This window comes from Ischnura elegans, chromosome 3, assembly GCF_921293095.1.
Source record: "Ischnura elegans chromosome 3, ioIscEleg1.1, whole genome shotgun sequence".
Taxonomy (NCBI): domain Eukaryota; kingdom Metazoa; phylum Arthropoda; class Insecta; order Odonata; family Coenagrionidae; genus Ischnura; species Ischnura elegans.
The window spans coordinates 87,856,224-87,872,637 of NC_060248.1; the positions used below are offsets into that span (position 1 = coordinate 87,856,224).

Below are 16,414 nucleotides of genomic sequence, written 5' to 3' on the forward strand. Positions count from 1 at the left end.
CTTAGAACTTTCTCGCTTATCTGGCAAGACTTACGCACCACGTGGGGTAAAAATGTAGAAGTCCTCAATTGCACTCGGTTGCAGTCCAAAATTTCGTGGATTAGTCTTGAATCCCATCCTCGTCGCCATTCTTGATATGTAATAAGAACTCTGGTTGAATTAACAACACGCTTTTATTTAGTAAGCGAATGATACACTAGTGCACAATACATGTCCGTATTCGACCCATAACACATACCAAGAACTTGGGCAGCCGTACCAAGATCCTTCATTCTAAAATTTTGTTTCAAGGCATCCTTGAGTTTGCATGCTTCCTCAGCATTATTGTAAAAGACAAAAAAGTCATCAACATAAATCCCCTTAACCCTGCCATGATACAAAATAAAACTATATTAACATATAATATTTTTACCACAGGTATGTACATCAGTGCAGCATAAGATTATTTTTTTTTCTTACAAATCCAGACGTTTGGGGGGAACCACTACTCTATTACTTCGCCATAATTGCGCTTGGGGAACTGCAACCCTGTCACTTTGACGTGTGATGGCTGTAGACTCCAAGCCTTGTCTCTCACCCCTCCCTGGCTCTCTGCACTGGCTGTTTGGGGCATACTTTTTTGCTGACCACATGAAATTATCCCAGGCTCTATGATTTGCTTTATTTAATTCTATTTTAGGTTGAGTGTCACGCAATTTCCTCAATTGATCTAAGTGTACTAACCTTACCCCGTTTGGAAGTTTTACTTTGAAGGTCGCTTTGCTCATAACAGCCACTATTTGACCTTTAATATATTTAAATGTCCCTGGATTGGGATTCCTCACCAATACTTCTTCATGAAGTCTGAACTCTGGGATTGTTTGCCCCTTACAAACAGCTCTTTGAGTGCTTTTGGGGACTTGCTGCTTTTGCGGCCTAACTGGCTTCAGCAATGATAATGTGGTCCTTGGCTGATGCTTAAAAATTAGTGATGCTGGTGATACTGTCGTGACCGAACAAGGGGTATTTCTATAAGAAATCAAAAAATTTAGTAAGTGGTGCTCAATAACCGGCTTGCTTTGATTCACTAAATCACCCCTAAGATGTGAATTTAACATGTCAATGTACTGTTTAGCCAAATTCTCTTTTATGGTTCGAACACCTCGTTCTGCCAGTCCATTTGATTGAGGATGATATGGAGGACTTTTTGTTACTTTAATATTGTTTTGCTTGCAAAACAGGGTGAACTCGACTGACTGGAATGGGGGGCCATTGTCACTGACTATTTCCTGTGGTATGCCAAAAACTGCCATGAACTCCCTCAGTTTCAAAATTACCTTCTGGGCACTTGTTCCTTCCATCAACCAAGCTTCCATCCATTTTGAATAGCTATCAACCAAAACTAGAATATGGTGCCCTTGAAACGAGAGCAGGTCTAAATGTACCCTCTCCCATGGTTGCATTGTCTCAGACCAGGGTACTAAATACTTTTGCTGGGAGACTCTTGTCTGCGTGACCAAACATGTTTCACAATTTACTATGACATCTTCAATGTCCTTTTCTACACCCGGCCACCAGATTGTTTGTCTTGCAAGCAACTTCATTCTTACAATGCCAATGTGTTGCTCATGGAGCATCTGTAGTACCTTACCCCTAAGCACTCTAGGCACTACAACTCTATTACCCCAACACAAGCAACCCTCAGATACAGTTAGCTCATGTCTACGGACAAAGTAGGGTTTCAGCCCCTCTTCACAACATTTTGGCCAGCTTGCTCGAGTGAAATGGATTACCTTTTGCAAGACTTTATCTGCTTTCGACTGAACTATGATGTCTTCATTGTTTAAAGGCCCCTCCATCTGAAAAATACATTCCTCATCACCAGTACTTTCCATTGGTAGAGGCAAACGTGATAACACATCTGCATTCTCCACATTTTTCCTATACACCACTTCATAATCATAGGAGGCTAATATCAGAGCCCATCTTTGCAACCTTGAGGCTGCCAATGTAGGGATACCTCCTTTAGGCCCCAATATTCGTTTCAGGACTTGGGCATCAGTGACAATGGTGAACTGTTGACCATACAAAAATTTGTGGAACCTGCGCACCCCAAAGACAATAGCCAAAGCCTCCCTTTCAATTTGAGCATAGTTCTTTTCTGCCGGGGTCAGTGTTGCTGATGCACACCATATTGGCTTTTCTACCCCATCAATCACATGGTACAAAACAGAACCCACACCATATGGGGAGGCATCACTGATTAAAACCAAAGGAAGTTGAGGTTGATAAAATGTCAGAACGTTGCTATTAAGCAACAACTCCTTGCTTCGGCAGAATGCTGATTCTTGCTCTTTGGACCACAAAAAGGGGGAATTCTTTTGAGTTAACTTATACAGGGGACTTAACAAGGTTGATGACATAGGAATGAATTTACTATAGAAATTGAACATACCTAGGAATGACTTTAGCTGCTGAATATTTTCAGGAGAGGGGCACTCCATAATGGCCTTCATTTTCCCTTCTGCTGGTCTGATCCCAGACTCATCAATAATTGCTTAAAAACAATGCTTAAAAAATTCACACTTTTCAGAGTTAACCCCTATACCATGTCCGTTCAAGCGATCTAAAACAAGACCTGCTCTTTCTTTAAATTCATCAAAACTCCCCCCCACAATTACCACATCGTCAACATAGCAATATACTCCCTCCAATCCCTGCAGGATTGAGTCCATCACCCCTTGAAAAATACTTGGAGCACTTGATACCCCGTAGGGAAGGCGATGGACTCTGTAGAGGCCAAGCATGGTATTTACGGTGAGTGATTCTTTGGACTCTTCTGAGACCTCTAACTGCATAAAAGCCCGACTTAAATCCAGAGTCACAAATACCCTTCCACCCGACAAACCCGTCAGTATATCGTCCAATCTTGGTAAGGGGTATTTGTCTCTTTCAATCACAGTATTTACTGTGTTTTTATAATCAACACAAAGTCGAAGCTCCCCATTTTTCTTTGGCACAATCACAAGTGGACTTGCCCATTCAGAGTGCCTAATTGGTTCAAAGATACCAGCTTCCACCAATTTCCCTAGTTCCAATTTCACTTTATCTCTTATTTTAAAAGGCACGTCATAAGCTCTCCTAAAAATTGGAACACACCCTTCTTTCAACTTTATGTGGGCCTTAAAGGAACTTATTTTTGCTATACGATCCCCATCAAACACTGAATGATACTTTGCCCGCAACAGTTCCTCCGACGTATTGACATGATTTATCTTTAACATGCCCCTCCAACTGGGCAACAACACGTCCAACCATGATCGTCCAAGAAGAGGAATCTTAATCTCAGACTCTACAACAAACAGTTTGAGTTTTTCTCTTTTAGAAGGAGACTCAACCCAGACCCATACCTGCCCTGCAACCTTTAAATCCCGACCCGAGGCTGACTTCAAAGTTAAGGGACTGGGTTCGAGAGAAATCCTTGGGAAAAGACTGTTAAATTGGGCGATTGTCATAATGGAAACTGAAGCTCCACTATCAATTTCAAAATGGACATCAATACTTTCTACTCTAAGTGAACATTTACAAATGTCAGACCAAAGAACATGATTTTCCAAACCTCCTACTCCCGGTGCCGGAACCTGATGAACAAAATCATTTTCCTCCTTTCTCCAGTGAGTTGCACCTGGACCTCTATCCGTTGGCTGGGAAGTAATCGTCTCTCTGAATAGGGTGGAATCCTCATCTACTGCCCTGACTGCTCCTCCCTTACACATTTTAGACATGTGCCCACGTTTCTTACACCGAAAGCACTCCCAGCTCTTTACGTGGCACTTCTCCGGGTGGTGATTTCCGCCACATCGCCAGCAACCCGACGGACTCCTCGGCGACTTCCTTGCCGGTCTAGCTTGTCCTCCTAGGCTATATATCCTCTCGTATGCTGGCTCCAGTCTTAGTAGTTGCACTTGAGTCCCAGCCAATGCCAGTTCTTGTGCGAGCGAACAAGCACGTTCGAAAGAGAGATCCGACTCCAGAATCATCCTCCGGCGAACGGCTTCAGAGTTAACCCCACACACTAACCTGTCTCGGAGTGCCTCGTCTAAAAATGTTTTTAAATTGCACGAGGCTGCAAGGCTCCGCAGTTCCACAATGTACGCCGCCAAACTCTCGTGCGGCAGTTGATCCCTTCTATAAAAACGGACTCTCTCTGCAATGATCAGTGTTTTTGGCTGGAAATGAGCCGTAAGTACCTCCGCCAATTCATTATAGGTCTTAAATACCGGAGACACCGGGTCGAGTAAACTCTTTAAAATTTTGTAAGTACCCGGACCCATCAATGTGATAAATAGCGGAACTCTCTTCTCAGCTGCCACATTATTGACCACAAAAAACTAAACGGAGAATTCCTGTCCGTTCCGATTCATTCACCCCTAATATAAAATGTTCTATAAAGTTCGGCATCCTCGTCAGCATGTAATGACTAAGCTTGCTCATGGTCGCAGCTTAAGTGGTCAGGAATGCTGCTTTCCGTTTATTGGGGCCAGAAGCAAATTAGTAATAAAATGCACTTGCACAAGGAAGCGTACATATGAAAAACCCTAATATATTACAGATGAGACTCCAGTCTCATTTGCAACAAGAAATAATTCCAACATTTTACCCTCTTGAACAGATTGACCAAACACAGCTGTCTTACAATCAGGCATAATCAGGTGAGCAGATAGAAATTGGGCGTGGGAACCTGACATTTTGGAATCCAACTTTTCTTTTATCTTGGGCTTAAAACATTCCAAGCATAAATTTTTTCCCAAGTATCAGAGAATCATCAACATAGACTGTCACAGTGAGATCCTTGGTGGTTTCATTAACATATACACACAGGTCACATAGACAAGGTTTCAAGTTCATACAAAACAGCACTTTCTATCAGACTGAAAAGTTCTTCAATTAAACCCTTCAAATGGGTGGCTTCTTCACATCCCACTGTTAAAGCCATATACTCCACTTCTGTGCTAGAAAGAGCCGCTATTCTTTGTTTTGTAGATTCCCATGACACTAACCTACCACTTAGTTTAAAGGCTCTTATGTTTCAGGGAAGGATGGAGACAACGACAAACTCACATGGCCGATATATACAAGACTGCTGCGAAGATGGCGTGGTCCCCTTTATTAAGTGACAATTGACTAACACAGCGTCTACATGACATAATAATAATAATTATAATAATCATTTATTCACTGAAGGCAATACAATTGCATAGTTTCGTTAAGTGATCATGAATACAATTCATTTAACATTAAAACACTTAACATATGATGGCACCTAGAACACAATATGTACATGGAATCCCCTATGGCTCCAGGCCAGGTTAAGTGCACCTGATTAACACTTAATTGCATAATTCTGTCAGAAGCTCTGGGCGGCTCATCCTGAATTCATCAATGATTGGAACCTGGGCCAGTTTCTGGTATTTTTTTTTTCAAATTGTAAACTGTTTTAGAAGAACGTTTGAAGTGGGCTACAATTTTTCTACAGGATGCTGTTAGATTGATTATTAACCTGCAGTTTAAAAGTCCTTTTAATACTAGTTGCAATGTGTGTGCAAAGCACAAAAAATTCCCAAATGATGATCTTTCTAAAGCAGCAACAACATTGTATCCATTGTCACAAACAACACTTACTATCTTTTCCTGTAGGCCCAAGTCAGATGGAGTCATATCCAAAATGTGAGTCTATTCACTACTGAATGCGATATTTCAGGGAATGGGGTCACTTCAATGCATAAGTACTTAAAATTGAATTCCTCATCAAGGAAATGCACTGTTACGCTAAGATAATCATCATGAGCATTAGAAGTCCACAAATCTGTGGTTTGATTGTACATTTAGGGAATAACAAAGTTTGATAGAGTTTTCCTATAAACCATGGTATAGCGTGGCTCCAGTAACACCATAAGGTCAACAAATCCTATGTTTTCTATGATAGAGAAGGGTAGCCGGTCTAAGCAAATCATTTCTCCTATTTTGCAAGTAATCATAGTAAACCTGGCATCTCCAACCTTATATTTAGAAGTTTTATCCATAAACTTCTTCTGAGTTGGCTGATAAGGAGATAAAAGTTAGGAGAACTTACGCTTTACTGCATTACTTGCCGTAATAACTTTGACATCAGGAGATGAGGGAGTAGCAGGTAGAAAAGAAGAGCTGTGGCTGATTTCACTGACTGAGTTGCCAGTTCAGCTTCTGCGTTTTGGACATAATGGATGTAACATACTCGTGCATATTTTTGTGCTTCTCCAATTTTTCCTCGAGGAGGAGATCAAGATTTACACCTTTGTCTTCGAACACTTGAGCTAAGTTATCCCACGCTTCCTTGGCAGTGATTGTGTTTCTCACGTGTGGGTAAATTTGTGTTTCCACATGTAGGCAAATAATGGTCAACGCGTCTGTGTCCAACTCTGCACTGGCTTGTCTGGCTGCTTCAACTCGATAGGCTTCCCTGGTGACATATTTCCACAACCTCTCACTTTGCAAGACTAACTGTATCGCGAACTTCCAGTTGCTGTAGTCCTCCATGCCTTGAAACCGGTCGATCGGTGCCAGGGTAATTCGTTTCGCAATTAGGGCCATATCAAGTATCTTCTTAAGCACAAAGAACTGATACACCAGATATATCTGTTGGGATGTTTCATATAATGCCATAATGAGAGAGATTATCTTGGATTCGCGTTATGCGTAACAACACGTTTATTCGACACAACAGCCATTACACAAGCACAGTACCGGAAAGTACAAAAATAGACATTCTCTGAAACAAAAGAGGAACAAGAAACCATAGAATAAAAACACACCTTGGCGGCAGTTTAAATTCACAACACTTCCTCATAAACTGATGCCATGCACAGTCCCTGCAAACGATTTTTATGCTTGACCTTGCCTAATGGCTTAGTCAAAATGTCTGCTGGCATTTCACTAGTGGACAAGTAATGTACATCCACTTCACCTCTTCTGTGACACTGACATACAAAGTGACCCTTAGCAGATATCTACTTTGTTCTACCATGAAAAACAGGGTTTTTACACAACTTCAACGCACTTTGGTTATCATTATACAAATTTACAACCTCGGTTTTCTTGCCTGTGAAGGCTGCAAGTAAACTTCGTAGGCTGAGGGCCTCAGTGCACTACTCTGACAGTTACAGGTATTCTGCCTCAGTCGAACTTAGGGCAACAGTCTTCAACTTTCTGCTTTCCCATGAAATCAAACATTTCCCCAGCATGAATGCCTGCCCTCGAGTTCCCTTCAAGTACCTCAGTACCCTTTTCGCTAAATTCCAGTGCACATCCTGATAATTACTATTGTACCCACTAAGAACACTCACTGCAAATGATATATCAGGCCTGGTATTACAACTCAAATACAAAAGAGAACCAATTAGCTCTTGGTATGGCACTTTCACTGTTTTGCCTTTAAGTTGGCTGACCTTCAAATTATTATCCATTGGAGTGGTTGAGGGGAAACAATCAGTCATGTGGAAATGCTCCAAAACAAATTCAATGTAACCACTCTGATCTAGTACAATTGTCCCCTTACCTAGATCCCTGGTAAGTCTCATTCCCAGGCACTCAGTAACCTGGCCAAGACCTTTAACTTCAAACTGCTTTTGAAGCTCAAACAAAAGATCATCCTTACATGCATCATTATTGTGAAACACATAGAAGTCATCTACATACAAAGCTATTATTAATGTACAATTGACTGATGATTTGATAAATGCACAACTTTCACCATCAGTTTGCTTATATCCCAGATTAAGCAACACACCAGTAACCCTCTCATTCCAGCTTCTTGCTGATTGCTTCAAGCCATAAATGGCCTTATTTAATTTACACACTTTCTCTGGGTTGTCAGACTCCATTCCCTCTGGCTGGCACTTATAAACAATTTCGTCTAAATTGCCATAAAGGAATGCTGCCTTTACATCAAAGTGACTGATGGTCTAGTCCAAATTAGCAGCTAGGGCAATTAGCATTCTCAGAATAGACCTGCGGACAACAGGTGCAAAAGTTTCCTAAAAATCCACCGTGTAGGACTGTGAATACCCTTTGGCCACTAACCTGGCACGGAATTGAGTAGAGCCATCTGAGGACTGCTTCCTCTTAAAAACCCACTTCCACAGGCTGCCATTGAGGAGCTTCTCCTTGATGGTGCTGGTGGTGAAATCCTTATCCGACATTGTTGCCTCAATCCCCATACGATATGGCAAACACACTTTCGGTAAACCCCTGAGCATGATTAGTGCAACGAAGCCGTCATCTGCAGGTTTCCCCATACTTGCTAACTTATTTGTTAGCTCCAGGATGGAAGTAACGCACTCCTGAACGTTACCATTATACTTCGTTAACCTTGCATCCAGCAAAGCATCCCACACGTTCATCCACCACGTCTTTGTCTTTCCCTTGAACAGATCTTCCAGCAACTTCCAAGCTACATTTGCCGCTGTGGTATTTTGCACATATGGATAGAGGGATTTATCCACATGAAGGCAAATTAAGGACCAAGCATCAGTGTCCTTTGCCTTCTCCGTTGCATCAGCATCCGTAGTTAGCAGAGTCGTGGCGTAAGTCCACAGCTTCTCTCTGATTAAAATGAGCTGCATACTGAACTTCCAGTTCATATAATCGTCCTTGTATTTCATTTTCTCCACCAAAGTGGCTAAACGCAAACTATTAGTCGCCGACATAGTTAAACTGAAACACTCGCACCGATAAAAAAAAAACTTTACTACGAGACAAAAAATATAACTATTTCTAACCGTATATCTCTACATTTCAATCTATCCAGGCATTTCGAAACGTTCTGGGCCCATAACCTGTTGGGATGTTTCATATAATGCCATAATGTGAGAGATTATCTTGGATTCGCACTATGCGTACCATTCATTCGTCTCATTCATCATTCTTTTCTCTTCCAATAATAGTTGCGGCTTGACAAACTTGAACGTTATATCCCTGTCATCAGTCCTGTACACTGTTCTTATAAATTCTGCGTATCATGTATGTGGAATACCCATAAGGAAAAATGCTGCAATAGCTCTGTCTGGAAGTACAAGTCCACACTTTGACATCTTCTTGTTATAATTTTGAATCCTTCCCATGTATTTCATCATTGAAATATCCTCTGTCTTCTCTATGTTGACCGTCTCCTTCAGAAAAATTATTTCTTGGAACACATCATAAGTGGTGCAGACTTCTTTCAATGTTTCCCATATTTTCTTTTCGGACTCTAAATCAATTATGTCGTCTAGGAAAGAATGGTCCACATATTCAATAATCAAGGCTCGAGCTTGCTGTTCTAGTTTTAACCGTCGTTGAACTTCATGCTGCGGGTAGGGATCTGGATCGGTCTAGGGCGGTTTCTGGATCGCTTTCCTTCCAAGGACCATCTCACACAAAGATGCCGCAGTTGATCGAGAGAAACTAAATGCTCAACAGGTATATCTCTCTGGAAAAAAAAATAGTGCAGGGCTTCAATGAATGCAAGGGCCTCATTTGTAGTAATTTCTCTCTCAGGGTTACCTTCATCCTCATCACTCTCAGATGAATCGTTTTCCATAACTTCCTGTAAAATATCCTCATCTGTTACTTCAGGAATACTGGCATGTCATCAGCAGATACAAAATCATCTGCAGTCACATCAGTTTGCAGTTAATAAAATAAGGGTTGTCCATTTTCCTCTCAATATTAATTACGATTCGAAGCAGCATCCTTGATCTGTAATTCGATTTAAAAGATCAAATAATACCCATATCCAAAGGTTGCAGGCAGGTGGTGCAGTTCGGAGGGAAGAAATACAACTTCACATTTGTAAGCCTATTTATATCACAAGAGTTGTGAGCCGAACAGTTGTCTAATAAAAGAGCAATCTTTCTCTTTTGTGCTCTCATTTTCATGTCAATTTCTAAAACCCACTGCTGAATTAATTCAGAAGTCATCCATGCTCTTTTATTCGCCCTGTAATCTGCTGGTAAACTTCTAATGTGTTTAAAGCAAAGCAGGTTTCTCACCTTTCCTATCACAAGGAAGTAGCATCTCAATCCCATCTGCATTACACCAGAGAAGGACAGTGATGCGATCTTTTGCCTTTTTCCCACCTTTACATTTATTAACGTCCCTATAAATCTGCTTTTACAGCCATTATTCTCTCAGGTAGCAGCCGATATATTAAAGCCATCTCGTCGGCGTTGAATACATTTTTCGGGGGAAAACTCATCAAAATCTCCTTTAATTTTCCGCCCTGCTACTGAGCAATGGCATCTGCCGGTGCAGACATCTCTTCTCCTGATATTCCCTTTCATAAAATATTGTGGCAAGGGCAGAACTTTTCAAGCCAGCCATGTGATGTGCAAAATTCGTCTTCACCTAAAATCACGGCCAATTGCTTGGATTTCTGGCAAATTAGAGGTCCAGTGACAGGGATAATCAAACTTTGTATTTGCAGAAAACATTTAAATGTTACTTCACAACCTTGTCTTAAGTTGCGGCCCGTAATTTTTTTCCTCCCGGGATTCACAATGTTGTAATGCTGCTTATTTCTATTTTGTTTGTCTTTTTTAAAATCATTGTCAATGAAGACTGCGATATGTCGTACTTCTTGGCCACATCCAATTTCTTCATTCCTGTGTCAACGTCCAGAGGTGGATCCAGGATTTCTTTATGGGGGGGGTGGGGGGGTGGGGGCACAAGAAGGCCGTATCCAGGATTTTGTTCTGGGGGTGGGGGGGGATGGATACCTCGTAATACAAAACAAACACAATGATAATGGGACCGTATCTTCTATATCCGTAATCTTGCATATTTTTTTAGGGTCTGGGGGGCCCCCATGCCCTCCCCCCTGAATCCGCCAATGTCAACGTCTTTTAAAATGGCAATTTTCTGTTCAAGAGTGAATTGCTTTCTTTATGTTGGCATTCTGTGATGTCCCGACAAGTTTGGGAAAGATATAATTAAGATCCCCAAAATTAACCATAAAACACATTCTGATGGACTGCTAATGTTACCTTTTAACTTTTCGTTCACTACTACGCGGATTCTGAGACTTGACAATATAATTAACATCACTTTTAAAAGAGTTGTTGCTCCCGAGGACTTTCATCTGCTAACTCGGCATGGGAAACTTGGCAGAAATAGCCTATATCGTCAGTAATCGATAGGTCGATAGTTTCAGTCGATACCTATGTAATCGATCCTCTGCATGATGGCTGTCATGTGAAAACAAAATGCAGACCATGATTACATGAAAGATATAGGTAATAGTGCTTTGTTAACAACAATGATCAATCAACATTTGCTTTAATCACATCCAAATTATTAATCATGTCATCATTATGAATGCATCTATTTCGAGCGCGAATTATATCAATGAAATGGAGGATACGAAATCGCAAACTTCATTATTTTGCTCTGAAGAGGTAAAAAAATTTACTCAGACCCAAAAATTTATTTCATTCAAGAGAAATTTTGCTGTACAAAGGTTCGTTGTACAGAGTATTAAAATACACACAACTTATGGAAAGAAAATCAGGACCGTAACTTTTTTTCGTTGCATAGAGAACTTGTTTTCTACAGAGGTTTGTTCTAAAGAGGTTTGACTGTATATATAAATAGTTCAAGTCAATATCACTAAACATGAAGTAGGATTGCAAGAAGCTCGATGGTAATTAACCCAGAGGTTTAGTGAAGTGGTGGTTAGACCAACGTAGATGGCGGGGCAAGAATTGCATAAAAGGATATAAATTACATTACATATATTACTACCCATGCCTTTTCCTACAATTTAGAATTTGATGATTGTTTCCACGTGGGAATACTTGCCTCCCTCCCACCCTCTGCCTAACCGCTAGAATTGAAAACTTTGGAACAATCATGCATATGGCTGCACCAAACTTTCAACCCGCCTGGTCATAACAGGGCCCACTAATCTTTACAGCCCTTTCCTCTTTCCCCTCCCCCATTCCCCACCCTCTCCCTACCACCTGCTTTTTCCAATCTCCTCAGCCTCTGGTCATCCCCTGTCCTCCTCCTCAGTCCCTACTTGTCTCCTTCCAGGTGAAGACCGAAACGATCAAAAATTCGAAACCTTACATGTGAGTGTTCTTTTATTTGTGTTTAAGTTTTTTGTGGCCTCTCTTGGCATTACATATATGTATGCGTGTGTGTGTGATTTCTGGTTTTTTTCCATCTACTGCAGCACCGTTGATGCTCCAATATATTCTCATTTTTCCAACCCCCTTGTGAGTTTTCTATTCTGAACGTTTAGCCTGATGCATGATGGAAAAATAATGAGGAAGGTTGATGGTTGTTGTCAGAATTAGGAGAGGAATGAAAATTTATATTTATTGACAGTTCCATAAGCACAATTGAAATGAATTAACCTCAGAAAAAACACACAGAATTTTTTTTTTCCGTGTGAGTGTTTTTTCTTTTTATGTGTTTGTGTTTCTGTTTTAGTGATAATGACTTGCTAGTGACCTACTATTCACAGTCCTCTCTGATTACTCCGAATATGCTGCAGGGTCACTAGACAATTGGATGTAGGTATTCGGCACTCAAGTTGACAACTATAGTGTATTTAGCAAGCTGAAACTCTCAGGCCAAGGCATTAGAATGACGCATCTACTTTAAAAACGATATTATCGCATGAGTTTCATGATAGCGCCTCCTGTCAGCAGAATGCTGGATCTACTGGCCTCGACTGCTCTGTAACCAAAACACTTGTAATGCTACTCAAAACACTCGAGTCGACTCGAATTTTGAAGTACTCGTACATCCCTATCCCAAAATTAATTATATTTGAATGAGGTGGGGAGGAAATACTTAAATATATTTGTACCTCATGTTGTATTTATTATTTTAAAGTGTATGAATTCCTCAACAGGCTGGGCAGTTGAACCCATCAATTATATTCTTTGATGAAATTGATGGACTAGCACCAATTCGCTCATCCCACCATGACCAAGTACACGCTTCTGTTGTGTCCACTTTATTAGCTTTGATGGATGGATTGAATACCAAGGGACAAATTGTCGTGATAGGAGCTACTAACAGAATTGATGCAATTGATCCAGCTCTTCGAAGACCTGGCCGTTTTGATCGTGAGCTGTACTTCCCTTTACCATCTTTCAAGGTTTGATTATCACCTTTTATATTTCTCATATGTGAGCTATCATTTTTTATAATTTTGGAATGGAGGGTTTTCTTTTCCATTAAACTCAATAATGAAACAATTCACAATTTTAACTATGGCCATAACTCATGATTTATTAATAAAATCTCTGATTTCATTTTCAATAACATGTCTGTGGTTTCTCAAGGCTATCAAGTTTATAGGTTTATAAAAGATATTAATTTAAGTAAGAGAGAACATCGAAACAGTTCAGAGGGTTTATGCATGGAGCAAACCCTAACAGGGGCATGGAAAACACAGGGATTCCAGTTACCCTCTACGAGTTAACCTTAAAATGAATTCTCCAAATATTCTGCAACATTATAGTAGCATTTTTCAGTTAAGAGAAGTTTGAACTTCTTTTTAAACAAAGAAATTGAGGTGCTATTTTTTTTATTTCCTCTGGAATTTTATTGTATAGGATAGAGGTAGAGTGGTTGGGACCTTCAAGATAAAGAGAGAGCTGGAGTACTGATTAGGGTGGACGTTATTTCTTGAGTGGGTGAGGTGATGATGGTAGGTAGAATTTGTAAGAAATTTTGCTGATCGTTAACTATCAGATTGTTCATATTACACCACTGATTCATTTCCATGATTGTAAGGTTAGTCAAGTGAACTATATTTTGAGCACTATTAGAGAGTGGAAGGATGGGTTTTAAGGTTCAATTTTGGCACCCTCCTTCCCATTTAAACACTACTGACTCTGAGTAATGAATTTATTACCCTTCCCCTCATAATGGATTATATGTTTGAGATCATTGCCGATATACTCATGGCATTACTCATCCTATGTGCATAATGACTCTTTCTCAAAAAGACTAAGTCACTCTTTCTTCATCTCTCGAAGGGTGGGGTTATGTGTGCCGAGCTCTCCTGAAACCGGTTTCTTCACTGACCGACAACTATCACCTTGGGCTTTCATGCCGCTGATTTCGTTTTCCTTAGTGTTGTGATTTTAGTGTTTACTTCTCCTAATTGTATTTTGCGAAGTTGTAATAGTAGTAAAAATTTCGTAGTGAAGTAGTATTGTGAAGCAGCCTGGTCCTGTAGCTGTTGCTGTGCCTGCCATGTGATGGAGAAACAGATAAGTAGTCGCTGAATATCTGAATTGCTTTTAATTTTTCTTCTTTCTTTCCTTATTCAAGTGTCTTATTAGTTTGCAGTGATTGCCTAGTTATAATTTGTCGCACTTAAGTGGCTAAGGAATAGTATAGTACTCAGAACTATTAATAGATTTTAGGTTTTAGTATTAATTCTTAATAATTATTCAATCCATCAAGTTATCAAGCAAGTGCGTGCGAGCTGTTTTATTGACTCTTAGCTCTCCTTATTATTAACCATCTTAACTAACTCGTTAAAAAGTATCTACTTATATGCAAAATTTGTATTGTTATTATGGACTTCGTGTAATTTCAAAGCATTTTTTTAAAGCCCTTAGGGTGGTATGGGTGGCTGATCTTCTGTAACTAAAGTCAAGAGCAAGGCAAAGAGCGACCTCCTTGAGGCATGCATCGCCAAACTTGAAAAATTGGTGGCACAAATCCACGCCCGGGTAACGGGTTGTGGGGAAGCCCCACGATCTGGGGGTCATAGCATCTCCCCTAAGACCCTGCACAGCACCAAGATGGTGTCTCAGGCGTGCTCGGGGTTGAAAGCCAGTGCGGAGGCCTTGGAGAAGATGGTGCAATCTTCGGGTTGGGGGATGACTCATAACCTGAGGCCCGAGTGGGTGGTTGTACCCCAACGATGGGGGTGGTGATATGGACGAGTTGGGGAGTGGGGGAATCGGAGGATAACCCCATCCCCGTTTACAACTGCTTTGCAGTTTTGTTGACAATACTGGGGGGCCAGTTGGTGAGCTCGTGAAGGAACCCCCCTGTTATGAGGGATACAACTTTGAGAGGCAGCCAGGGAGGGAGGGTGGGAATCGTTTTGTTAGGGAGTTCTAATGTCCGGCAGGTTTTCCCGCTGGTAGAGAAGAGGGCAAAGAGAGATAGGGAGGACCAACGGGTCACCCCCTGGTGTGTACCAGGGAGATTAGTACCCCATACACCCATGTCTCGTATAGCGCAAGGGATGCGTTCCTTGGGGTCTTTGCGCTATACGAATTTGCGTTATACGAGAGCGTTTTAACATAGGGAAGATAGGGATGCGTTCCTGGTAGCATAGGTCTTGGGTATTGAATTTCCTCTAAAACATCTATATTCCCATAAAAAAGCCTTAGAAAACATTATTTCTATAAATATTTATAGTTAAAAACATCTTTAAAGATAGTATTCACGCATTCAAAGACTTTTATTCACGTTAAAAAAAATTCTTACGTGCTTTCGAAATTCCATCCTGTCGTGCGGGTGGGCTAACATCTGCTATCTCAGGGGATCGTAATGCGTTGCCGGCAGTTGACGATTTTTCAAACTAGTCTAAAAACAACTGTTGTGTCACCCAGGCCCTTTTGTCGCTCATCGAAATGACAGGAAAATGCTACTTTAAATGCCATTTCATAGCTAGCGGAGTTTATGAATGATAAATCATTTTAATTTGAAGTCCTCCGAGTCATTAGCAGCTACGTGAAACAGTCTTTAAATGCCTTGAAACCTGACCCAGGTTTTCCTTCCCTGAAAATGAATGAACGAGAATGCATTCTTTTCCAAAAGAATATCGTCTCATCTACACTAAAAACTAGTTGAGGGGGAAAGGAGCCACTTTCAATAACAGCTTGGAGTTCATCAGAAAATGTTGTGGTGGCTGCGCTATCAACACTTGCAGATTCACCAGCTGATATCGCCGCACTGAAAATACCTGCTTGCCGTTTAAATTCTGGAACCAACCGGAGCTTTCACTTAATGTCTTGGAGCGATTACCACTCTCGTCTTTTTGTACTGATTCACCATGAACTTTCCGTATGTGTAGACCGCTTGGTTGAAGTTGGTGCGGCTGCGGTCACTGATATTTTAGCTTCGTCTTTATTCAGAATAAGGCATCGTGAGTTTAAACTTCCGCGCAATATCGCTTTGACGCTCTCCATTTTCAAAGCAATTGATCTCTCTCAAGTCCTCTTCTAGGTTAATGGTTTTTCTTGATAAATTCTTGATTTTTCTACACGCATTCCTATTTTTTGCCATATTCTCTTGGTTTTTACCCTGTATGGCTCTATCTAAATCACCTTCTTCTGCTGAACTGTATTCCTGAGACGCAGAAGGGCTATGACTG

At 40.8% G+C, this 16,414-nt stretch overlaps 1 protein-coding gene across 9 annotated transcripts in view; it reads left to right on the forward strand.

The window, feature by feature from the left end:
* LOC124156122 (ATPase family AAA domain-containing protein 2-like) overlaps nt 1-16,414 on the forward strand; it is a 66,593-nt gene that overhangs the window by 14,173 nt on the left and 36,006 nt on the right. For all 9 annotated transcript variants that reach the window (XR_006864268.1, XR_006864267.1, XR_006864266.1 and 6 more), the window contains exon 4: nt 12,917-13,165. Coding sequence is in view for 1 of the 9 variants with exons in the window: in XM_046530458.1 (XP_046386414.1) it covers nt 12,917-13,165 (249 nt within the window). In the remaining 8 variants the exon portion in view is untranslated. The remainder of the gene's footprint in view (nt 1-12,916; nt 13,166-16,414) is intronic.